This window comes from Lemur catta, chromosome 9 (genome assembly GCF_020740605.2).
Source record: "Lemur catta isolate mLemCat1 chromosome 9, mLemCat1.pri, whole genome shotgun sequence".
Lineage (NCBI taxonomy): Eukaryota > Metazoa > Chordata > Mammalia > Primates > Lemuridae > Lemur > Lemur catta.
Window position 1 is genome coordinate 79,290,510 of NC_059136.1, and position 25,037 is coordinate 79,315,546.

General features: G+C 40.5%; 1 protein-coding gene across 2 annotated transcripts; it reads right to left on the minus strand.

Moving 5' to 3' along the window:
* Positions 1–1,691: 1,691 nt before the first annotated feature.
* On the minus strand, positions 1,692–24,966 carry LY96 (lymphocyte antigen 96). 2 transcript variants are annotated; one of them, XM_045561374.1, is made up of 6 exons: positions 23,932–24,009; positions 16,823–17,049; positions 16,340–16,429; positions 11,971–12,099; positions 3,039–3,091; positions 1,692–1,806 (listed from the first exon to the last, which is right to left on the minus strand). In XM_045561374.1, the coding sequence occupies exons 2-6, from the start codon at positions 16,845–16,847 to the stop codon at positions 1,708–1,710; spliced, it is 396 nt and encodes a 131-aa protein (XP_045417330.1). In that variant the 5' UTR covers positions 16,848–17,049; positions 23,932–24,009; the 3' UTR covers positions 1,692–1,707. The 2 variants fall into 2 exon arrangements, with proteins under 2 accessions (XP_045417330.1, XP_045417329.1); XM_045561373.1 differs by lacking the exon at positions 16,823–17,049 and having other exon boundaries at positions 23,932–24,966.
* Positions 24,967–25,037: the final 71 nt, after the last annotated feature.

Genomic DNA, 25,037 nt, shown 5'->3' on the forward strand with positions numbered 1-25,037 from the left:
GGACCTCCCTTTACCACGCCTGGGCTGAGCCATCTCCTTTAGCACAAATAACAAAAGACTTACCCTGCCCCTCCCAACCACTGGCCTGAGGCAGGGATGTAGGTTTTAGTTCTCAAAAAGGAGTGGAGGATGTATTAAAGAGACAGAAATATTTTTGGCAGTTTTTTATTCCAGGCCATTCCCTCTGTTACAATTGTGAAAATATTTGGAAAAAGTACATTCCATGCTCAGGGAAGGATGATTTGCAAAGGTCTGAATGTGCTGATCATATTGGAGGAAGAAGATGGAGATTGTGTGGCTGGAACCAAATGAGACTCAAGTGATCTTTTAAGTAAATTGATGGCCTGCAGGTGTGGTTTAAACTTTGTCTTGCATAGCCTTAGGCCTGTTAATGATTTACTATCTTATGGGTACAAAGAGTGTAAGGTTTTTTGGAGTGGCCTGCACCAGAGAAAGAAAGATGAGCAGAGTTGAAAGGGATAAGTAAAGAGGCTTTATTGGAGCGCTCCCAGGTGGGGGTAACTGGTCCCAGAGAGGGACCCGGGCGAGCCTCATAGTCCCACGAGTGGGACCAGAGAAGCCGCCCCACCCAGAAGTCTGAGTGGGTTTATATAGGTTCTTAGGGCCAGGAGATGTCGGCAGGAGTAAGGAATTTCTTTGTTTCAGTTTTGGGGCGGGTATGGAGGAGTAGGAGGGGCTTCTTCTTTTCTCATTAGGGAAGGGAGGGGTACCTGCCACCAACCTTACAAACAGGAACTCCAAAATGGAGGGAACATGACTAGGCATGTCCGATCTCCCTTCTCCTCATGGCCCTGGACTCAGTCTTAAGGTTTTCCTGGGGTCCCCTTGGCCAAGAGGGGTCCATTTAGTCGGCTAGGGGGCTTATGATTTTATTTTAGTTCACACAACTCAGGAACTGCCTCTTTTTCCCTATAAAAAATCCTCTGTTTGGCTGGGCGTGGTGGCTCACGCCTGTAATCCTAGCACTCTGGGAGGCTGAGGTGGGAGGATCATTTGAGCTCAGGAGTTCGAGACCAGCCTGAGCAAGAGCGGGACCCCGTGTCTACTGAAAATAGAAAAAATTAACCGGGTAACTAAAAATAGAAACAAAAAATTAGCCGGGCATGGTGGCAAATGCCTGTAGTGACAACCACTTGGGAGGCTGAAGTAGGAGGATCGCTTGAGCCCAGGAGTTTGAGGTTGCTGTGAGCTAGGCTGACGCCACGGCACTCTAGCCCAGGCAACAGAGGAAGACTCTGTAGCCAAAAAAAAAAAAAAAAATCCTCCGTTAACTCCTGCTAATCAAAGTGTATTTATTCAGGGCAACTTGAATCTATGTTCCTGGGTTGCAATCCTCAAGCTTGGCCCAAATAAACACTTTACTTAAATTAATTTTGCCTCAGCTTATTTATTTTAGGTCAACCCTGCTTACCCTACCTCGAATGTGGTTTACCATGGAAAACAAAATAAAATCTCTTGTCCACATTTCCCCCCACCTCCACCTCCTGACCAGCCCTGGTGCTGTCTGTGTGGCTCCGGGTGGCCCACGCTGCCTCCTGTTTCTAGAGATCTGTGAGGATAAGCTTGTGCCTTTCTGACAGTCATTTCTTGTCTTCCTATCTTACCATACCTGATTAAAACAAATCCTGAGTACCGTTAAAATAAGAACAATACCATTGAAAAATTTTTAAAAATGCTCAATTTATTCTAATTTAAACGAGGGCGGTATATGAGGGTAAAATTCAAGCAAAAGAGCATTTCTTCAGTACTCCCAGTAATAGCTTCAATAACAACTCGGTATTTTCCCTAAAATGAGAAATAAGAAATACAGGTAATACAAAATGTTAGATGATACTATTTTAAAGGCTTTTTATAAGAACTTTGTATGACTAGCAGAAAGCCATTTAGATTGAATTATCATTTTCTTAGTTTCCAATGAGAGAAAATTTTGTGTGTCTTTCAATTCAGTGAGCATGGAGCCCATTTATTATACTTCCAGAGTATAACATGATTTTTAACAGTTTTTAAGAAACTAGTCTAAGAGGTTTTCCAATATTAGATATGATTTATAACAAAATAACTAAACAATCTGCATTATCAAAGTTTATTTTAAAATAGTCACTAAAAGTGAAATGTACAAATTTTATTGCTAGATATGTAATGCAAATATCTAAAATTACAATGGTATTATTCATTGAGGCAGTGGTTACTGATATTTTTACAAAGGCCTCGTTGTCCAGACTACATTCCCAAGAAAAATCTTGAATAAAATAAGCCTATAATTTATGTGATTTTTATTCTCCTAAACATTTTTACATTATCTTTAGTATGTTACATGAATAGTTATAAAGAGTTACTGACTTATACATAGTGGTCATCCAGTGCTTTCATCTGAAGACCATTCAACAGTTTAATAATGAGCATTCACATTACTTTTAAGCATGTATGTTAGAGAAAAAAACAAAAAAAAAAAAGAACTATCTTTTTTGTAATTTTTCCATATTCTACAGAAGGAAGAAATGCCAAAATACTGAACATCAAATAAAAGTGAAAAAGAAGAACATTTTTTGAACATCTTAATCTTGAATCACTATTTTTAGAAGTTGTGAATTGCACGTTTACAATTCTTAACACATCTGTTACTGCAAAAGGTTAAGAAAGTATGAAATAATGCCGGGGGCGGTGGCTCACGCCTGTAATCCTAGCACTCTGGGAGGCTGAGGCGGGTGCATCACTCGAGGTCAGGAGTTCGAGACCAGCCTGAGTAAGAGCGAGACCCCGTCTCTACTAAAAAATAGAAAGAAATTATCTGGCCAACTAAAATATATATAGAAAAGATTAGCTGGGCATGGTGGCGCATGCCTGTAGTCCCAGCTACTTGGGAGGCTGAGGCAGTAGGATCGCTCAAGCCCAGGAGTTTGAGGTTGCTGTGAGCTAGGCTGATGCCATGGCACTCACTCTAGCCCAGGCAACAAAGCGAGACTCTGTCTCAAAAAAAAAAAAAAGAAAGAAAGTACTAAATAAATCTTGAACAATACCTTAGAAAATCGTATTCCAGTGAAGGAGAATGATACTGTTGTATTCACTGTCTCTGCAAACAAAATACAAAATGTTATTGGTCATCAATAGGTAATTTGTTTCTTCAAAGTATAGAGTGCACCTTTATGGAGTACACTTAACTACTGGCAGAAGCAGTCTTAAGCAAAACTGTAGAGAAGTGATAAAGCTTATACCCTGGCTACTAATCTACTGTGGCTTCCTCTGCCCTCCCTCCCCACAGCTTCCCTATGTACCAGCCCATATCTCAATTCTTGGGGGATGTAAATTTTAAGGCCCACTGGCTTCAGTAACAAATAAATGATGAATAAGCTAGTTCATACCAAGTTATATATGTACATATTTAACTCTAGTTTTCAGATATTGCTGCACCTTTAGCTGGGTATAATACAGAAGACTCTCCCTAAAGGCAGAAGAGCTATGTTAGAGGCAGCCAGTATACCAAAGCTCCTTTCAATCACACCGCTGAGAAGTCCAAGTATTTAGCCTTTGTTTAAATGCATAGTCATGGGCCTGGCCCTGCACAAGCTGTGGAGCACAGAATCAGAAGTGCAGGAAAAACCTCATTCAACTGTTCTAGTCAGAACAAAGTAGTGAACTTGGAGAGTAAGGATAGAAAGAGATATTTTGAATCTCAAACAAAAGATATAGTGACCAAAAATCTTTTTTTAATAATATAACTAGTCAAATGCCAAACTATAATGGTTATTGTTCCAGAAGTAAATAGATTATGTCTGCATGTATACTTCTATTCTCAAAAATAAGCATTTCTTTATTTAATTCTTGGTATGTCCTTCCTAACAGTGTTAATACACTGAGATGTTCCTTGAGCTTAATAAAGTGGTCATGTCTTCATAATCTTTTTTTTTTTTGAGACAGAGTCTCACTCCACTGCTCTAAGTAGAGTGCTGTGGTGTCAGCCTAGCTCACAGCAATCTCAAACTTCCAGTCTCAAGCAACCCTCCTGCCTCAGCCTCCCAAGTAGCTGGGACTACAGGCACACACCACAATGCCCGGATAATTTTTCTATTTTTAGTAGAGACAGGGTCTCACTCTTGCTCAGGCTGGTCTTGAATTCCTGAGCTCAAGCAATCCTCCCGCCTCGGCCTCCCAGAGTGCAAGGATTACAAGCATGAGCCACCGCACCTGGCCATGTCTTCATAATCTTATGCTCTTTCATTCAAGGCTAATCCAATTCTAAAATTTAACAGGTCAACTAATATTTATTGAAAGCCTACTATGTATCAGGGACTGGGGAGGCAATGGCAGTATATAACACTTGTCCCTTCTCTCAAAAAGCTAAAGTCTGTTGGGTACATAGACATACAAAGAAACCATTCCAAATACAATATGCAATGGGAAAGATGCAGTAAGGATAAAGGCGGTATAGCATTTTTGGTAAGAGTGATGGCTCTGGGGCCAGAACTGCTTGGGTTTGAATCCCAGCTCCTCTACTTACTCAGTGTGTGACCTTGGGCAAGTCACTTAATTTCTCTGTGCTCTGTAAAATGGTGATAATAATACCTACCTCACAAGATTATTATGAGGGCTATATGAGTTAATACATGTTAAATACTCAGAGCAATGCCTAGGACATAGCACTCATTAAATATTATTAACATTAAATGTTATTTCTGATAACATTTAATATTCCTTCTCCTGTCCAGACCCCCTTCCTATGACATCTTGTGAATAACATATTCATCTCTTATAAATATTAACATATTAATATAATGTCAATGTTATATATTTATATATTATATAATGTTAATGTAGCAATAATGTCTATCTTTTTAACCTGCTGGTTTATTTGAGAGTATTTATCACAAATTGAATCTTTTTTTTTTTGAGACAGAGTGTCACTTTGTTGCCCTTGCTAGAGTGAGTGCCGTGGCGTCAGCCTAGCTCACAGCAACCTCAAACTCCTGGGCTTGAGCGATCCTACTGCCTCAGCCTCCCAAGTAGCTGGGACTACAGGCATGCGCCACCATGCCCAGCTAATTTTTTTCTATATATATTTTAGTTGGCCAGATAATTTCTTTCTATTTTTAGTAGAGACGGGGTCTCACTCTTGCTCAGGCTGGTCACGAACTCCTGACCTCGAGCAATCCACCTGCCTTGGCCTCCCAGAGTGCTAGGATTACAGGCGTGAACCACCGCACCCGGCCCACAAATTGAATCTTATTTCATTTTTCTGTTCATCTTTATCTGATTTCATTACCTCATTATGATCTTATTTCCTCCACTAGTTTATAAGCTCCATGAGGACAGGGGCTTTGGTCATTTCTGAATCTCTGGCTCCTAGAACCTAGTCCCTGAGTACCTGGCTTCAGGACCAGCTACATAATTTGCAAGACCCAGCATAAAATGAAAATGTAGGGCTTTTTATCCAAAAAATAGGAAACAGGGGGAAAGATCTGTTAAAGTTACTAAATTATAAAGCTTCTTCCTTTCTTCCAAGTTTCTCTTTCTAGACTTGACATGATATTTTTAATTAGTATTTAATATCATTCAAACTAAAGAAAACTTAAAATTTTTAATTAGTATGAATTTTGCCATTCATTTTTTACGATAGTTTTAAACGCCAGTTTTAAACACAAATATCAGAGTATTTAACATCAAGGCAGAATCCCTGAAATGACACCATTTATATTTTGAGGCTCATCCCCAGAGTGGCTGGAGCTGGCCAGGTGAAACTAACAGGCCAGACTCAGGAAGTTTGAATAGAGAAAGAGAAGGTCCCCCAGGCATGGAACAGTCTGAAGGAATGCTCCCTCAGCAAGGAGCTCAGGGTGAGTATACAAACACCCAGGGGCCCCTCCATGACTCTGGGCACCTATGCAAGCTTAGGCCTGCCAGCTGCCTGTCAGGGTCCCCCTCCCACAAGCTGCCAGATGCCTCATGCCTCAGTGGGGGTTGGGGAAGTCAAAGCAGGCATCTTTCCTTTCACAGGCCTGCTGTCCCACGATGACCCTCAAGGTACTACGACCTCTATGCAATACCTCCACACACTACTTGTTTGGGATAGGGGGATGCACCTACCTAGTAGGGCACCCATGCCTGGTCCTGACCTTCCCTGTATGCAGGACCTCACCAGGGGCAGAGGGTGGCAGGTGTCAACGGATAGAAGTGGCGGGGGATGCCAGGGAGGCCCCATGGTGACAGCAAGGAAGTGGGCAGAGGGGAACCAAAAACCAGTCCAGGGAAGGTAGGGCCATACCCCATTGTCTCATCAGATTTCACTTATAAAACATCCACTCCTCAAAGATAAAATTATTAAGAATTTCAAGATTACAATCACAGCGCATTAAACCCCAAGCACAGGGCCCTTCTGCATACAGGGCCCTGATGGTAAAGCCAACTTAGTCAACTCTGTGGGAGGGAGGAAGGAAGATGGATAAGCCTTGAGGACTTGAGAAAGAAATCAAGAATAACTCCTGGATTTCTACTTAGGGAGACTGCCCAAATGCTTAGCAGGTCAAGTGGGGAGAAGGAGCTCTAACCTCTTCCATTGGCTAGCCCTCTTTTTCAATTGTTTTTTCTCTCTTGGAATGTTCATATCTTGGTCATATCTCCCATTCTATTCTTATGGGAAGTTAGCTCAAAGCCTTTCCCACATTGAAGAAGCCAAGAGGGAACCAAGGCAGGGCCAGGGAAAAGGAAGACAGAACACCTTAGGCCCTTCTCTACTCTTCCCAAAAGGTATCCATGCAGCTCGCTCATGGTCAGTCTAGTTCTGGCAACTATGCAGGATGCAGGACCCAAGCCTCAGACAGTGCTGTGGGTTGAATTGTGTCCCCCAAGAAGATACGTTGAGATCCTAACCCCCAGTTCCTGTGAACACAGCCTTATTTGGAAATAGGGTCTTTGCAGATGATCAAGTTAAGATGTGGTCATTAGGGTGGGCTCTAGTCCAATATGACAATGGCCTTATAAAAAGGGGAAATCTGAACACTGAGACAGACACATATAGGAGGGAAGACTATGTGAAGAAACACAGGAAAAAGAGGGCCATCTACAAGGCAAGAAATGCCTGGGGCCACCAGAAGCTCGGAGGGAGGCCTGGAACAGATCTATCCCTAGCTCCCTCCGAGAGAGCATGGCTTTATCACCTTGATTTCAGACTTCTAGCCTCAAGAGCTGTGAGATAATAAATTTCTGTTGTTCTAAGCCACCCAGTTTGTGTAAATTTATTACAACAGCCTCAGCAAAATCCTGAAAACAGGGCTAACCTGCTTATTAAATTTAAGATGCTTTGAAATATCCATTTATTTATTCACAAATGTGTTGTTGAAAGGAATAGATATGTGTGTAGGTATATAAAGTGGTGAAATTATGGGTAATTTTTATTTTATTTTTGCTTGTCCCTATTTTCTAAATATCATATCCTAAAGATGTCTGACTTTTGTAATACCAACCAAAAGGAAAGTTATTTTAAAAATATATATGTATGGTACTTGCAAATTTGACTCCCAAATTTCAAGGGTCTCTTGATACGACAATGCTTCTTAAATCAGAATGTCCTAAGCTCTGGGCCCACATACTCAGCTGCCAGATGGACATGTTTATTTGAATGTTCCAAAATTACCTTGAGCTCAACATGCCCAAACTCATTATGTTTCTCTTTAAAAATCTGCCTCTTCTTTTGTATACATCATCTCAGATAATGGCACTTCCATGTATCCAGTCACCAGCCATCAAGTGGTTCTTGATTTTACCTAATCCTTGCCTGCCACGTCAAATCAGTCAGCACGTCCTGCCAGTTGTTTCCCAGAGTGCTCTCTTTCACATTCTCCCTTCCACTCCCAGGGCCGCCATCTTTGCCCAGCTCTCGTGGTCTCTCACACAGCTTCCTGGCTGCTCCTCCTTCCGCCCAGGTGTCCTGCCTCAGCCAACCCTCGCCTCCTTCCATATGGACGATAGTTATCTGCAAAAATGGAAATCTCAGTGGGTTATCCCTGCCCACTGACTACAGGCTACCAGCCAATATTTTGTGCATGACTTACATGCTCACCCTGCCCCCATTTCTAGGCTCATCTCCAGCAATTCCCCACAAGCACATACTGCTCCAACTACAAAAACACGACTCTCCAAATAAACCATACTCTTTCATGACTAGATATGTTTGCCTGTGCTGTTTTCCTCTCCAGGGAATGTTCTTCCCCCTCACTCTCTGATGTTCCGAGATTTGACACTCTAATAAAATATTATCTGAGTTTTCCTGTCACGCTTATTTAATTAACCATAGAGTTAAAACTAATAGTATATAATTTTATTAGCATTTATGACGTGTATTGTAAATTTTGCTCCCATGACTGTTTTTCCCAGAATAGAGTGACTTTGTCAGGAAGGAGACCCTACCATTCAACTTCAGATCATCAGAACCTAAATTATGATTTGCCCAAATTAGGTTCAACATATGTTTGTGGAAGGAAGTAGGGGGAGGGAGAGAAGAAGCAGGCAGGCTGAGTTGAGTCTGACACATCTTAGATCACGAGAAAGTGAAACTTTGAAAATTCAGATAAAACATCAATATAATCCCACAGAGATTATGTGAAATAACTGTAAAACAGTCATGCAAGACTAATGGACAATTTCTTGAAAAAACAGTAATCTGCTAAGAGGATTTTTCCAAAGAGAAAGCATGGCACAGTGGAAGAGTTGTGCCTTAAGAGTTAGGAGACTGCAGGCCGGGCGCGGTGGCTCATGCCTGTAATCCTAGCACTCTGGGAAGCCGAGGCGGGCGGATTGTTTGAGCTCAGGAGTTCGAGACCAGCCTGAGCAAGAGCGAGACCCCATCTCTACTAAAAATAGAAAGAAATTATATGGACAGCTAAAAATATATACAGAAAAAATTAGCCAGGCATGGTGGCGCATGCCTGTAGTCCCAGCTACTCGGGAGGCTGAGGCAGGAGGATTGCTTGAGTCCAGGAGTTTGAGGTTGGTGTGAGCTAGGCTGATGCCATGGCACTCTAGCCTGGGCAACAGAGTGAGACTCTGTCTCAAAAAAAAAAAAAAAAAAAGGAGACTGCTCTGTTACTAGTTCCCCAAATGACCAGCGACACATACTGAACCACCACTGCAGGCATCAGTTTCCTCAACTGTAAAAATGACAGGACTGTAAATTAGGAACAGAAGAAGGATTCCTACTCTGAGGACTACACTGAGCTTTGTCACACATATTCTCTAATTTAATCCTGAAAATCATATAAGATGAGTTTCCCTGTTCCCATTTTACAGATAAGGAAAATGAGGCCACGAGAGGTTAAATAATACATCCAAATTCATGTTGCTCATAGACAGAAAAGCTGGAATACAGACTCAGGTCTTTGTGACTCTGAGCCCAGACTCATAAACCATGCCAGCTCCATACTTTGCATATGGTTTAGGGGTGGCAGACCAGTTAAAAATGTGAAGAGATGGTTGGCAAGGAGATGCATCTTGAAGCTTAATTTCCATGGCAAGCATACTAATTTACTTAGAAACTATTTTGTTAAATGACTGCTAAAAAATGTATAGTCAAATTAATGTCTCCCTCAGAGTAATGTATAAGCCTTTTTGTTATAAATTTTTATATTTCTCTCATTCCATTAAATTTTTTTTTTTTTTTTTTTTTGAGACAGAGTCTCACTTTGTTGCCCGGGCTAGAGTGAGTGCCGTGGCATCAGCCTAGCTCACAGCAACCTCAAAGTGCTGGGGTCAAGTGATCCTCCCACCTCAGCCTCCCAAGTAGCTGGGACTACAGGAGTGAGCCACCACACCTGGCTAATTTTTTGTTTCTATTTTTAGTTGACTGGCTAATTTTTTTTTCTATTTTTTAGTAGAGACAGGGTCTCGCTCTTGCTCAGACTGGTCTTGAATTCCTGACCTCAAGCAATCCTCCCGCCTCAGCCTCCCAGGATTATAGGCGTGAGCCACCGTGCCCAGCCTCCATTAATTTTTAACCCTCATTTTCCAATTTTTGTCCCATCTATATCTAATTTATATAATATCACTAAATATAATGTACATATATAAACTACGGGAAATTCTTTTTTAAACAAGACAGGGCACAAGTTAATGGTAAATAATTATGTGGGGAAATATTCAATTGTAATAGTAATTTTAAAAGTTAATAAAACATGGCTGGGTGCAGGGGCTCATGCCTGTAATCCTAGCACTCTGGGAGGCCAGGGTGGGAGGATTGCTTGAGGTCAGGAGTTCGAGATCAGCCTGAGCAAGAGCGGGACCCCGTGTCTACTGAAAATAGAAAAAATTAGCTGGGTAACTAAAAATAGAAACAAAAAATTAGCCGGGCGTGGTGGCAAATGCCTATAGTGCCAACCACTTGGGAGGCTGAGGCAGGAAGATCGCTTGAGCCCAGGAGTTTGAGGTTGCTGTGAGCTATGCTGATGCCACGGCACTCTACCCAGGGTGACTGAGCGAGACTCAGTCTCAAAAAAAAAAAAAAAAAAGTTAATTAAACAGTTAGATATAAGTTTTTTAACCTGTTTTTTAAAACTTTTTAAAAATGATAATGTCCAATGTTAACAATAGGGAGATTAAATTATCATACATATACATTGCTGGCAGTACAATGTATAAATTAGTATGATACTTTAGAAAAGCAATTTGGCATTATACAAATAAAACCACAAATATAGTGAAACCATTTAAATCCCAGAAATCTCCTTAGAAGTTATCTGTAACTCTTTCTTCCGAATACAGGAATATTCAAATTTAAAGTAAAAGAAAAACTATATAAGGAAATATATTTGTTACAATATTATTTATAATAGTAAAAAGTATCAGAAGGAAACTAAATGTACAATAGGATAATGGTTAGTAAACTAGGGCATACCCACTAAGGGAAATGTTTCACTATATAATACTTATACCCTGATTTTTGAACACCATGGAGGAGATATTCAAAGAATTAAATAAATCAGTTTTTAAAAAGAAAACAATTGTAGTACAGTATATTCACAACTACATAAAATATGCATACATTAAAAAAAGAATTCTGAAAGATTTTCCAGAATGGGGAAAAAAAGAAAATGTTTTTATAAATATGATTCTATGACTTTTTTACTGCTTATATTTTTCAATTTTTGGTAATATGATTCTGATATTTGTAATATTTTAAGCTATTTAAGATATCAGCATAAAATTATTACAGAAAAATTCCTGGGTTTTTTTTAAAGTGAACTTTAAGACCCTATACTCTGAATTTATTGATTCAGGGAGGAAAATAAAGGGGAAAGACATTTCAGAAACCAATATAGCTGCATAGAAAAATCTGCTGAGTTACTATGAAAAATAATAAATGTAATATTTAGAAAAAGAGATCCATAACCAAGGATAAATGTAAAATATTCCCATCTAAACAAGGTAAAATTTTTAATATCCCATCAAACACACTCATGTAAGTGTCATCTTCATAACAATTCAAGGACATAATTGTAAAATGTTTAAGCTGCTAAAAGTAAAAATTTTGGATGGGAAAAAGAACTGTTGTAAGAAAAGGAACTTCATATTTTTAATGTATTTAACTTTCATAACATTCTCATAAGGAATGATTTCTGGCCAGACACAGCGAGCGGTTCACGCCTATAATCCTAGCACTTTGAGAGGCCAATGCAGGAGGATCACTTGAGGCCAGGAGTTTGAGACCAGCCTGGGCAATGTAGTGAGACCTCATCTCTACCAAAAAAAAAAAAAAAAAAATTAGCCAGGAGATGATGCTCATCTGTAGTCCCAGCTACTCAGGAGGCTGAGGCAAGAGGATCATTTGAGTCCGGCAGTTTGAGGTTGCAGTGAGCTAGGATCATGCCACTGCACTCTAGCCCAGGCAACAGAGCAAGATCCTGTCTCAAAAAGAAAAAAAAAAGAATTATTTCCTATTCTATAATTTAACATGAACTGAACACTTACCTCCTTTCAGAGCTCTGCAAAAAGAATAAATGTCATCAGATCCTCGGCAAATAACTTCTTTGCGCTTTGGAATCTCCATGGAGTTGACAGATATATAGATATTGAAATATAATTTGTTTAAGTCTCTCCCTTAAAAAGAAAAAAATCCTATTATCCCCTCAAATAAAAGATTCTTTTACACATAATTAATTGTACACTTAAAATGTGCCCTGGGCTTTTCCCTCATTATCTCATTTAATCATCGCAACTATATACAAGGTTATTATTATTATCCTTGTTCTGCAGATAAGAAAACTGAAGTTCTGAGAGGATAACTAGTAGACTGTAATCAAATAAAATGTTCCACAGTAAGAACTATGTATGCTATGCCTAAAAATAGAGGAACTTTCATAGCTTGATTGAGAAAACTATCAAATGCAGGCATACAATTTCCAGTTCTAGTCACGGTTGTGCTAGAAAATTCAAAGGAAAGGAAAGGAAGTGAGACAGTCAATGTTTTAAGACATTTGATGAAAGATTTCTTAGAAAATAAAATTGAATCTTTTGATTAAAAATTAAATGTATGGCTATTTTTTAATTTTCTCATGATCTCTCCCTATTACCAATTAACATGGAAAATTCCAGTAAAGAATGCATTTTGATCTTCAGTTGGCCCAAATGAAAAAGATGCACAAATCTTTTTTATGATGAAAACAATTTTGTAACCACTACCTCACTGAAAATGTTTTCCTAATAATATCACCGTGACTCATTCATTGTAGCCATAATCAAAAGACAACTTTTCTCTCTGTAATTTGAAATTGGTTGTGCTTAACAGAACCACCTGTTTCTTTCTCTAAACCCTCTTGGTGTGGATGCCACCACTCTTCCAGCTGTCCTCCCACCTCTCTGACTCCTTCTCAGGGTTCTATCCTCCTTCTCCTCAATTTTCACTCTGCACACTCTCCTGGGCTCTAAGTACCACACTCTGTGATAATTCCCAAATCCATATCTTCAGTCTCAACCTTTCTCCTGAGCACCTATCCCCATCTATTCATGCAACACCTCTACTCAAAGGTTGCTCAGTTACCTTACCCAATAGATCCAAAAGTGATGTTCTCATCTTCATCACCAAATTAGCACTAGTATTCCCAGTCCCTGTAAATCTTTCTAACCTCCTTTTCAGCCCCATTTCCACTGCCTTAATCCAGGCCCTCCTTACTCTGAGCCTAAAGTACCACTAAACTTCCTAATTTGTCTCTACTTCTCTACTTTCAGGCTAGGGTGTGGAAAAGAAGATCTATTTAAAACAGCGGTCCCATGGCCTACGCCATGGACTGGGACCTGAACTTTTGCAAAAGGAGGGCTCTGTGTAGAAGTTAAAGAGCTGTTTTCACAAGGAATTCCTGGAGACACGGAGGCACAAAACAGCACTGCTATAGTGTCCAATGACAATGCAGGACAAAGGACCTTCTGCCATTTCTGCATGAAACACAGCATGATTCCAGTCTCCAATGACTCTAAGAAAGGAAGTCTCCTTTGACAACTCAATAGTTTACATCATGAGAAGCTCCTTGGCCTTGGACACCACTGTGGTCATGTAGGAACATGAACAACGGCAATAGTGAGGTACCACTTTTGTGGCTCAGCAGGCCGGGGATATCAATGTGGGTATTGCAGTGAGAGACAAGAAACATGGTGGCTGCCATGTGGTATAAAAGAGGACTATTTTTGAGCTCACCTAAGACAACTGCAGGGACTTCCATAAATAACCTTGATGGAGGCTTATGCCCAGTTTTATTTGGTGTCAGTTAATAGTATAGAAATAATTTACCAGAAAGGCTATGAAGTCTCAAAATACATAATTTCCATTCCCCACCTCTTTTTGGTTCAAGTCTGTACTTATGTCTCTTACTGAATTTAAGTAGAAATAAGGCTGTAAAAATAAGGCTGACTTCTACAAATGTGGCCCCAAACTTCGTACTAATGTTCTAGTATATTCTATGGAAACTTAGGTCATAATTGCAAAATGCTATACAAATATGACTGAATAATTCTTTTGTTAATGAGTTAATATAATTTGTTCTGTGAAGGTCATATTTAGTGAGTGATTACATGTGGTGGCCCTGGAAGTATGGCACTCAAACCTCCTTCAAGGTCCAGGCGAGGTGGCTCACGCCTGTAATCCTAGCACTCCGGGAGGCCGAGGTGGGAGGATCCCTTGAGCTCAGGAGTTCAAGGTCAGCCTGAGCAATAGTGAGATCCTGTCTGTACTAAAAATAGAAAAATTAGCCAGGCATCCTGGCACGCACATGTAGTCCCAGCTACTTGGGAGACTGAGGCAGAAGGATCACTTGAGCCCAGGAGTTTGAGGTTGCAGTGAACTATGATGATGCCACTGGACTCTACCCAGGGAGACAGAGCACAAGTCTGTCTCAAAAAAAAAAAAAAAAAAAAAAAAACCTCCCTTCAAAAGAAGCTACTGTGAGAAGGGCCGTTGGCAGATATCCTGCAGCTGCCACCCCTTCAGACCCATCTCAGCAGTCAGCCAGAGGCCACTCTCTCACAGGCTGCTCCTGTTATGACTGAGCATTGCAAGGACCCTAGAGTCAGGCTACTGCTGCCTGTCCCCTGTCATGGAACTCCTGTGACAGGCAGTCTGCTCTGGGGTGTCCCATTGACCAGGCTGAGTGCGTCTCAGGGATGCATTTTGGTCTGATGATCATCCTACCTAACTCTCCTTCCTTCCTACTCTGTTTTCAAGATATCAGACCCGGACCCCAACCTGAATTTTTTCTTTGCCTACCCTGGCTTCCTCTCTCCCTTATTGTTCACAAGCATTTCCCTCAATCAATATCTAGCAAGTCTACTTCCTCCTTGGTGTCTGCTTTTCAGAAAACCCTAAGTGTTTCCACGTTGTCTTATTATTTGGGCCTGGAAGGGTACAACCTGCTCCTTGTGTGTAAGGGCAAGATTCACTTGAAAGTGAGATCATTCCTGTGTAAATCATCTCTTATGCCAAACACCTGGGGATAAAGCCTACCAACTAGACCAGAAAACAGAACCTGGAAAAAATGAAAAAATTGTAGCACCTTAACCAGGCAAAAGTTTAGATTGTTTCTTTTACCCTTGGCCAGGAAGGCAGAGGAAACAGAGTTAATAATTCTCTGCTCTAAATTACCACTGAGCCTTACTGCTATCATTTCACTTATCATACCTTATTATCTTCAGATCTTTCTCTTCTATTGCACTGATTCTTGCATAGATTCTTGAAGATCAAGAGAATGTCTTATCAGTGAATTCATAGTGCCTAGCACAATACTTGAAATACATTTACTCAGTACTTTTTAGTGAATAAATAAATGCAGAGACAAAGTGTGAAAATACAGGTTGAATGAACAATTGGACTCAGAAAAGTTAAAATATGAATTTATTGTCTATCATTCCTGGGTTCTCAGTTTTGTTTTGTTTTTCTTTTTTCTGGTAAGCTAGAGGACTAAAATCAGGGAAGAAATGTTTCTTTAATTTATGTGAAAATACTTTGCAAAGTATAAAGCAAGCTCTAAATCTAAACTGGATATAAATTATGATGATGATAATGATAAAGATTAGAAGTGAAGTGTTCTGGGATCTCAGAGCTTACAGGCAATAGCACTATTGGCTGAATGGTAGTAGAGTATGAAAGTTTTGTGTCTTCTCACTCAGATGCAGCCCCATGCAATCACCACCACCTGCATTAGTTTTTACTAAACTGACAATAAGCAAAGTCACAGAGAGGAAAAATAAGACACAACACAAAGCAAAACAAAACACACTACCTTCTTTCACCCCATTATCACCATATTTTTCTTTAGAAAGAATTACACATGTCCTTGTGTAATTCCCTCCTCATAGTATAAGCTGGCCTAGGGACTTGCTTCTAACCAATAGAAGACAGCAAAGGTGGATAGAGTGTCACCTCTGTGACTATGCTGCATAAGACTGACTTCTGTCTTGTTGGCTGACTGCCCCCCTTGCTGGATTTGAAGAAGCAAGCAGCCATGTTGAAAATGCCCTTGTGGCAAGGAACTGAGGAATGGCCAACAGCCAGCAAGAAAATGAATACTACCAATAACCATATGAGTTTAGAGGCAGATTCTTCCATAGTTGAGCCTCAGAAGAGACCCTAGTCCTGGTCAACACCTTTGTGGGAAACCCTGAAGCAGACACAGGTAAGCCATGCCGACTACTGTCCCACAGAGACTATGAGATAATACATGTGTACTGTGTTAGGCCACTAAGACTGTGGTAATTTGTTACATAGCAATAGTAACTAATATATTTGGAACACATTTATTATTGATATTTCCTAAACCCTTTAATTGATCAATAACAAAAAATTTGGACTTACTTGGAATGTAGTAAATATGCAAAAGTCCTTTGGTTCCCTTCAATGCTATACAGGGGTTAACATTAATTGAAATAGGGTAGTCCATGTGATCTAAATGAAATAAAAATAATGTCAATAAATTATTGTAAATCACTTCCAATAAATATAGTATTCTGGATATCAGCCTCTATAAGATATCTTTTTCATTAAAATTATATAGTAAGAAAAATTGATGGTGGTTGACAATATATCCCCACAGGAATAATATTAGCAACATAGCAGTATAGGAAGCCCTGGACTCCCCTTGCTCCTACAAACACAATAATTCACAAATTCTCTTTGTGAGGAATCAAATTAATTGAAAGATTCCTGCACCCCAGGAAAACATGAAACCAGACTCACCAAAACCTGTAAGGAGATTTGGGGTCACCCTCTATCAAGAGACCCTTACCCTGGTGCAGTGCCATACAATCAGGGAGAGACCCCCCGAGTTCCCAGCTTTACCCTGAAATGGAAGAAGTTGGTTCATGTGTCCAGCACACTAATTTATTCATGGGGACTCCCCAAAGGACTGGTTTATGTCTTGCCAGTCTTGGAGCTCTGATGGGTCTGGCACAGTCTATCACCCAGGGGAGAATGACGGCAGTGGCTGGGGCTTGTAGGCATCATTGATCCTTCCCTCTGTTCAGCACAAAGTGAGCAGATGAAAAATCCCAGCTCTTAGCATTCCCCTAGGGAGAGAAAGAATTGATCTATGCATCTAGCACCCCAACTACTCTGGGCGTCCCCAAAACTAGTATCTGTATCACCAGTCCTGGAGCTCTGACAGGCCTGGCATACTCTAGCTGCCTGGGGTAGAATGAAGACAGCAGCTTGGGATAGTAGATGCTACAGCTCCCTCCCTCACCCAATCCCAAGCTCAGCAAAGAAAGAGTGGACAAAACCCACAGCTGCCTGCTTCTCCCTGAAGAGGGAAATAGTTGGTAGAAGTCCCCAGAATCTGACCAGGCTGATGAGTAGGGGCCTTTCCTGTGTGAAGCCAGTCCATGAAGACTAGGAGATATGCCTGTTTTGTCTAATGTGCAGACAACAAAACAAAGAGTAAAGGAAAATGAAAAAATTAGGCAAAGATGTTTTAAACAAAGGAATAAGAAACATCTCCATAACTGACCCTAAGGAAATGAAGTTATATGATTCACACGACAGAAAGTTTAACACATTGAGTGCCACAATAGAAAAAAAAATTTTCCTTGGGGCCACGATGTTTTATTACAAAACTAGAATAAAAACTTTGAAAATAAAACGATCCTTTCTAATTTAATGAAAAATGTTATTTTTTATTGTTTTCTGTGAGTAAATTATATGTAACTTGAAAAAATAGTTCACGCAGCTCAAGGTAAAGAGACGTGTGAATTACATATGCTTCACAAGGTCCCAGGCTCAAAACTATGCAACTGACATGGCAGTTAATGTGTTAAAATAACTCTCAAAATAATGCTTACCAAGATGAAGAGAACAATGTGTGAAGGAAAGGAGAATTTCAACAAAAAGAGAGAATATTAAAAGGTAACATACAACATTATATGTACCCCATATAGGCCGGGCGTGGTGGCTCATGCCTATAATCCTAGCACTCTGGGAGGCTGAGGTGGGAGGATCGCTCAAGGTCAGGAGTTCGAGATGAGCCTGAGCAAGAATGATACCCCAACTCTACTAAAAATAGAAAGAAATGATCTGGACAGCTAAAAGTGTAAATAGAAAAAATTATCCAGGCATGGTGGCACATGCCTGTAGTCTCAGCTACTTGGGAGGCTGAGGCAGAAGGACTGCTTGAGCCCAGAAGTTGGAGGCTGCAGTGAGCTATGATCACACCACTGCACTCCAGCCTGGAAAAAAAATGAAGGAAAGATAAAGACTTTCCCAGACAAACAAAATTTGAGGGAGTTTATAACCACTAGACTTGCTTTGTAAGAAATGCTAAAGAAGTTCTTCAAGTTGAAACAAAAGGATACTTAACAGTAACATGATAGCATAAGAAAGTATGAAATGCCTTGGTAAAGTAAATATATAGACAAATACAGAATAATGTATTACTGTAATCGTAGTGGGTAAACCACTTTTAATTCTACTATAAAAGTTAAAACACAAAAATATTAAAAATAACTATAACCAAAAAATATGTTAAATGATGTTCAATACAAATAAACGTCAATTGTAACACTAACATAAAGGGGGGGTGAAGGGTTAAAATGTAGAGTTTTTGTATGTGATTGAACTTAAGTTGTTATTAGCTTAAAATAGATTGTCATAACTATAAGATATTGCTACAGTTTGAATGTGTTCCCCAAAGTTTATGTGTTGGAAACTTAATCCCCAATACAACAGTGTTGAGAGGGGAGATTTCTACGAGGTTATTAGGTCATGATGGCTCTGCCCTCATTAAGAAATTAACGCTGTTGTGAGAGTGGGTTAGTTATCACAGAAGTGGGTTCCTGATAAAAGGATGAGCTCGGCCTCCTTCTCTCACCCATCACACATGCTCTTTTGCCCTTCTACCCTTCCACCATGGGATGATACAACAAGAAGGCCCTTGATAGATGCAACCTCTTGATCTTAGACTTCTCAACCTCCTAAACCATGAGCCAAATAAATTTCTCTTCATTATAAATTACTCAGTATCAGGTATTCTGTTAAAGCAGCACAAAACAGATTAAGACAAAAAATTGGTACCAGAGAAGTAAGGTATTGTTATAACAATTACATAAAAATGTAGAAGCAGCTTAGCAACTTAGTAATGGGAAGAGGCCAAAAGAGTTTGAAGGAACAGGCTAGAAAAGGCCTGTGTTGCTGTGAACAAAGCATTAAGGGAAATTCTGGTGAGGGCTCAGAAGGAGAGAAGAAATATAGGGAAAGTCTAGAACTTCTTAGAGATTACTTAAGTGGTCATGATCAGAATCTTGGTAGAAATATGGATGGTAAAGGAAATTCTGATGAGATCTCTGATAAAAATGAAAAACAAGGTAGTGGAAACTATAGTAAAGGCCATCCTTGCTATACAGTTGCAAAGAACTTGGTGGAATTGTGTCTATGTCCTAGGGCTTTATGGAAGGCAGAACTTAAGAGCAATGATCTACAATATCTGGCAAAAGAAATAACTAAGCAGGAAAGCATTTGAGGGCTGCATAGCTTCTTTTGGCCACTTACAGTAAAATGAGAGAAGAGAGAAATAATTTAAAGACAGAATTTATAATTAAAGGGAAAGTAGAGTGGAAACATTTGGAAAATTCCCAGCGTACCCATACAAAGAGTGAAAAGGCATCATTAGGCAATCAAGCCAAGGGTGCGGCCAAGTGACTGTTTGATAAAGAGATTAGTATAGCTAGAAGGGATCCAGGTGCTTGCTCTTCATCAAGACAATGGGAGAATGACTACAAAGACATTTCAGAAATCTTCCAGGCAAACTAGGACCTTGAGGGCAAGTGGGATCTCAGCATTCTCTTACACCTTTTCATAATAAAAACTCTCAACAAAACAGGAATAAAAGGAAATTACCTTAACATAATAAAGGTCATATGAAAAGCCCACACTCAACATCATACTCTGGTAAAAAACTGAAAGCTTTCCCTCTAAGATCAGGAACAAGGAAAGGATGCTCATTCTCACCACTTCTATTCAACATATTACTGGAAGTCCTAGACAAAGCAATTAGGCATCAAGTACACTTTAAAAACGGTTACAGGGGTAAATTTTATATTATTTTTGTAATACAAGCAACGATTTTTTAAAAGGCCAGTGTGAATGGAAAATAATGAGTCTGGGGAGAATCACATAAATCAGACAATTGGGGGGGCATCTCAAGGAGTCTTGGACGCCAATAAAGTTGGGATTTCACTCTAATTATAGTGAAAAGCCACTCTAATTATGGTGAAAAGCCCCTTAAGCAGGGGAAGTCACATTATCTGTAATAATAACTTATTTCTACTTTGAAAAGATCTCTCGGGCCTCTGTGCTGAGAACAGATTGAATGGGGGCAAAAACTGAAGTGGAAGGAGGACAATTTAAGAGGTTTTTGCAGAGGCCAAGGAGAGCTAAACGTGGCATAAGTGTTAGCAGAGGACAGTGAGAAGCAGTTGGATATGGAATATAATCTGGAGATCATGAAAACAGAAATTACTGATACATTAAACGTGGTAGGTGAGAGAAAGAGATAATTAAGGATACCCCTGGTTTGGGGCTTAATGAATTAGGTAGATGATGAGATAGGGAAGACTCAGAAAGAATGAGGTTTAGAAATATATAAGTTTACAGTTCTAGCTCCAGATGGCTATGAGGCTTCCCAGTGGCCACACTGAGTTAGTAGAACAAATAAATAAATCATGGCCATGTGTATAGTTATCCCTCCTACCACACATAAGACAACAGCCACAAGTTCCTTGAGAGTACAGGACATATCCTATATAACCTTTGCATTCTTGGTATTCCTTAGCATAATGACTAAACCTAATGCTGTTCAATAAAGATTTACTAAAGTGAATTAATTCAACTGACTCAACCAGGCTCCATAGGGCAGATAGGACTTCTGATGGACCTCTTAAGGTTTGCATGAAACAGAAGGATGGACGAGGATATTTTAGGTTAGAGAATAGTAGAAGCACAACAGAGGCTAATAAAGACGCTGACATGCTTGGAGCGGGGGGACACACCAGATGCCAAGACAGCCTAGCAGGAGGATCGTGCTACAGCCTCACATCTAATCAGTCAGCACACCCTGTTGGCTCCATCTTCAAAATACTTCTAGCATCTGACTCCTCATCACCTCCACCACTACCACTCAGGCCTAAGTCCCATTATCCATTGCACCTGGATCACTGCAATAGCCTCCCAGCGTGTCTCCCGGACCCACTTTTGCCCCTTACAGATTATTATCAACACAGAAACTAGAAAAGCTTCAATCACAGTAAAATATAGGTCAGTCCCCTGACCTGCAAGTCCCTTCCTCTCCCCATTTCCTTCTATGACCTCACCAGATGCTACTCTCCCCTCACTCCCTCCACGGAGGCCACACTGGCCCCCTTGCCATCCCTCTACACACCACACACGCCCCCACCCAGAGGCCTCTGTGCTCGCTCTTTCCTCAGCCCCACCCCCCAGACACCTGCATGGCTCACTCCTCAGCTATTCTAGGCCGTTACTAAATGACACCTCCTCAGTGAAGCCTTCCTTGACCATCCTAATTTCAAATGAAACCCCCATCCCCTCTGTCTCTGCATTCTCTATCCCTCAACTCAGCTTTATTTTCTCTCACAGCAACTAACACCATCTGACATGCTGAGTATTTTACTGATTTTGTCTTTGCTGTTCACTGCTGTCCCCTCAGTTCCTGGAATAGGCACATGTTAGATGCTCAGTGAATATTGGTTTAATTAAACAATCCATGAATGCTTTGGGTTTCTGGACTAACTGCAGCAAAAAGAAATTTGAACTGAGACTGATGACTGTGGATCACAGGAGGGCATATGCCCGCCGTGGACTGACTCACACTCCCGCATTTTCTGCCTTTCCCAAAATTAGGGGCATAAAAAACAGCCAATCTTTGCCATTTTTGTATGTATGGACCGAATTGTGTTCCTGGGCCCTTTACCTCCCCAATGCCCCCACATCCATATGCAGAAGGCCTAACCCCCGTACCTCAGGATATGACTATATTTAGAGATGGAGCCTTTAAAGAGGTGCTTAAGTTAAAATAAGGCCATTAGGGTGAGCCCTAATCCAATCTGACTGGTATTCTTTTGAGAGGAGGAAATTTGGACCCACAGAGACACTAGGAATGTGCACACACAGGAAAGGCAACATGAGGACACAGTGAGCAGTCAGCAATCTGCAAGCGTCTTAGTCCGTTTTGTGCAGCTATAAGAGAATATCAAAGATTGGGTAATTTATAAAGAGTAGAAATTTATTTCTCATAGTTCTGGAGGCTGGGAAGTCCAAGATCAAGGTGCTAGCATCTGAGAAGGGCCTTGTCACTGTCTCATCCTATGCCAGAAGAACGAAAGGACAAGAGAGGGCAAGAGCAAGAGACAAAAGGACCAAACATGTCCTTTTATAAGAAACCCTCTCCTTTAATAACAACATTAATCTGTTCATGAGGGCAGAGCCAAGTGGACTTAGGAGCCGTGCTGGAATTGGGGACTAAATTGATCTTGTAACATGGAGAGATTTCAGGGATAAGTTAAGAGGGAATTCAGCACAATCCGTAAGGAGGAGAAAAGACACGGGATGTGACTGGTCACACTCCTAAGTCTTGTTCGCACACCTGGCGATGAGCCCAATTCCCCACAAGTGACTTTATGTTAGTGTTTGCCAGAGCATGTTTCTCAGGACAGCCGAGCGACACACACTCCAGGAAAAAAATATGAAATTGAAAATTTTGTGGTAAAATTTGAAAATTGAAAATTTCACAGTTTAACAGTGAAAACTGTTGAAGTTTTCTTTATTGCAGAACTTCTCAGAACTTAAAGCACATTTGTAAATTTCCCCCAAATGATTAGTTCCTAGATCCTTTTCTTCCCAAAAGAATCTCAAAGAACTAGTATTTTGGGAAGCATCACCTTAAACCTTTCTGATACTGCCAGTGGGTAAAAAGGGCAGCCAACCCATGGCAAGCAACACAGTGGAAAGTACCAAACCAAAATAGTTGTCAGGCCCTAAAGCTGTGCCTTCAGACATGAGGATGTTGTTAATGAGAAGTTAGGGGAGAGGGACAGTGATATAACCAGTTAACACATTAGAGTATGGCTGATCTTTAAAAAAAAGTAATCAATATTATTGTTTCTATGTGACTCTGTGCTAGAAACTTTACCTTACAACAACTACTTATAAAGTAGACTTTCAGCAGGCTGAGGCAGGAGGATCACTTGAGCCCAGGAGTTCAAGGCTGCAGTGAGCTATGATGACAGCTGTAAATAGCCACTGCATTCCAGCCTGGGTGAGAGAGTGAGACCCTGTTTCTAAAATAATAAAGGAAGGAAGGAAGGAAGGAAGGGAGGGAAGAAGGAGACTCCAAAAGCACTTTCATCTTATAACTAAAAAAGCTGGAGCACAGAGACGCTAAGTACTTTGCTTAAGGTCATACAGTTGGTGACTGCAGAACCAAGATTACATCCAGTTAGGGAAATGATTCCAGGAGCCCTCAAAGATCACAACCTGGAGCAGAAATCAACTCCAGGAAGCAGCTAGGACTGTTCTACCTTCTCAAGAAGTAAGTATAAGGGCTGGAGCAAAAGCTTGGAAGCAGACAGTTCTACTGAAACTGAAAAGAACCCGAAACCGGACTCAAGGTAGAGATCGTTGACAGAGGGAACAACGGAAGCACTCGGAGGTCAAGCACAACACAGTTATAGCCTCGTGAGGTCCATGAGGGGTGGGAAAGATTCACACAAGGCAGTTACCAGCTATTACTTTTCCTGCTGGCAGCAGCCGCCGCAGCAGCTGGAACGCAGCAGCTGGAACATGCTGACATTTCCTGTGTCCCAGCGACAACAGCCAGCAGCTGTAATGTTCTTACGAAAACTTACCATCAAGTTGCTACAATTACTTGTTGCTGTTTTACTTACCACAGTAGGTGTATGAAATACTTGCGTCGGAGGAGTTGCAGACCCAATGTTGCTTTCCAGGTTCGGTAAATATGGAAGAAAACAGGGTAGGAAAAAACATAAACAGGAACATAATTCAATATCTCCAAAACTTTAAAAATGCAAGGAGGTTCAATAACTAATCATCAGACTCTTCCTTTTCAGTAAGTAGAAAAGATTTAACTTAGTCATCAATCACATGATTTCTGAGAGCCTATCCAACTGTTTCCTCTTTTTATGTGTGCATGTGTGTGAGTGCATGCGTATGTGTGTGTGTGTGTGTGTGTGTGTGTGTGTGTAATATTTGAGCACTTCCTCAAAGGGGAAAGAGCAAATAATTTACAACGTACTTTTCAAATACTTGATGCAAATGAGTGACCAGCTTTAAAAACAAAACAAGGCACTTCCCAGACAATAGTAACAAAATCAGTTCGTACACCTCCCTTAAAGTCTCAACAGACTGGCACTTCTTTTCAACCTGCATTGCTATTCTCTCCCACAAGCTCTTTATACAACAATTTCTCATGGCTCAGAGAGCTGGACCTACTGATCTGAACTGAACAGTCTTGTGTAAACTATTTCTGCTCAGCAACAGGTTTAGCCACAGGACAGAACAAGGACAGATGAGACCCCAAACAGGGGTCACTAGCTATGGTTCCGCACTGTGGGCAAAGGCCCCGCCAGTCTTGAGAATGCATTCAACTACAACCAACCAGAACTCGAGAATATTTTGAGTCCTAATAATGAAATGTCATTATTTTGTGTGGCATATATTTCATTTCAAAACTCTCACTCCATTTTAGAAAGACAGCCATTTTTTTAGATGCTTTGCTACATGAAATCCTTTATGGGATATAGTTTAGGGTTAATAGCCAAAAATGCCACAGAATTGTAGCCTAAAAATCTGCACACTTAAAAGGAAAATAATCATGTTGGTAAAGGTTTTACAGTAGAACTGTGCTGCTTTCCCTTTCTTTAGAGAAAAAGTTTTGCTATATTGCCCAGGCTGGAATGCAGTGGCTATTCACAGGTGTCATCAAAGCTCACTGCAGCCTTGAATTCCTGGGCTTAAGCAATCCTCCTGCCTC

Bases quoted from the DNA above. Each gene is read 5' to 3' on its own strand.
- LY96 (XM_045561373.1), bottom strand. From the start codon at position 24,043: ATGTTCCTGTTTATGTTTTTTCCTACCCTGTTTTCTTCCATATTTACC. The intron at 12,100-16,339 runs GTAAGTCCAAAT...TTTCTTTTTAAG, and splicing joins GCATATTTACTACATTCCAA to GGAGAGACTTAAACAAATTA. The intron at 3,092-11,970 runs GTAAGTGTTCAG...TTTTGTTTGCAG, and splicing joins TTGCAGAGCTCTGAAAGGAG to AGACAGTGAATACAACAGTA.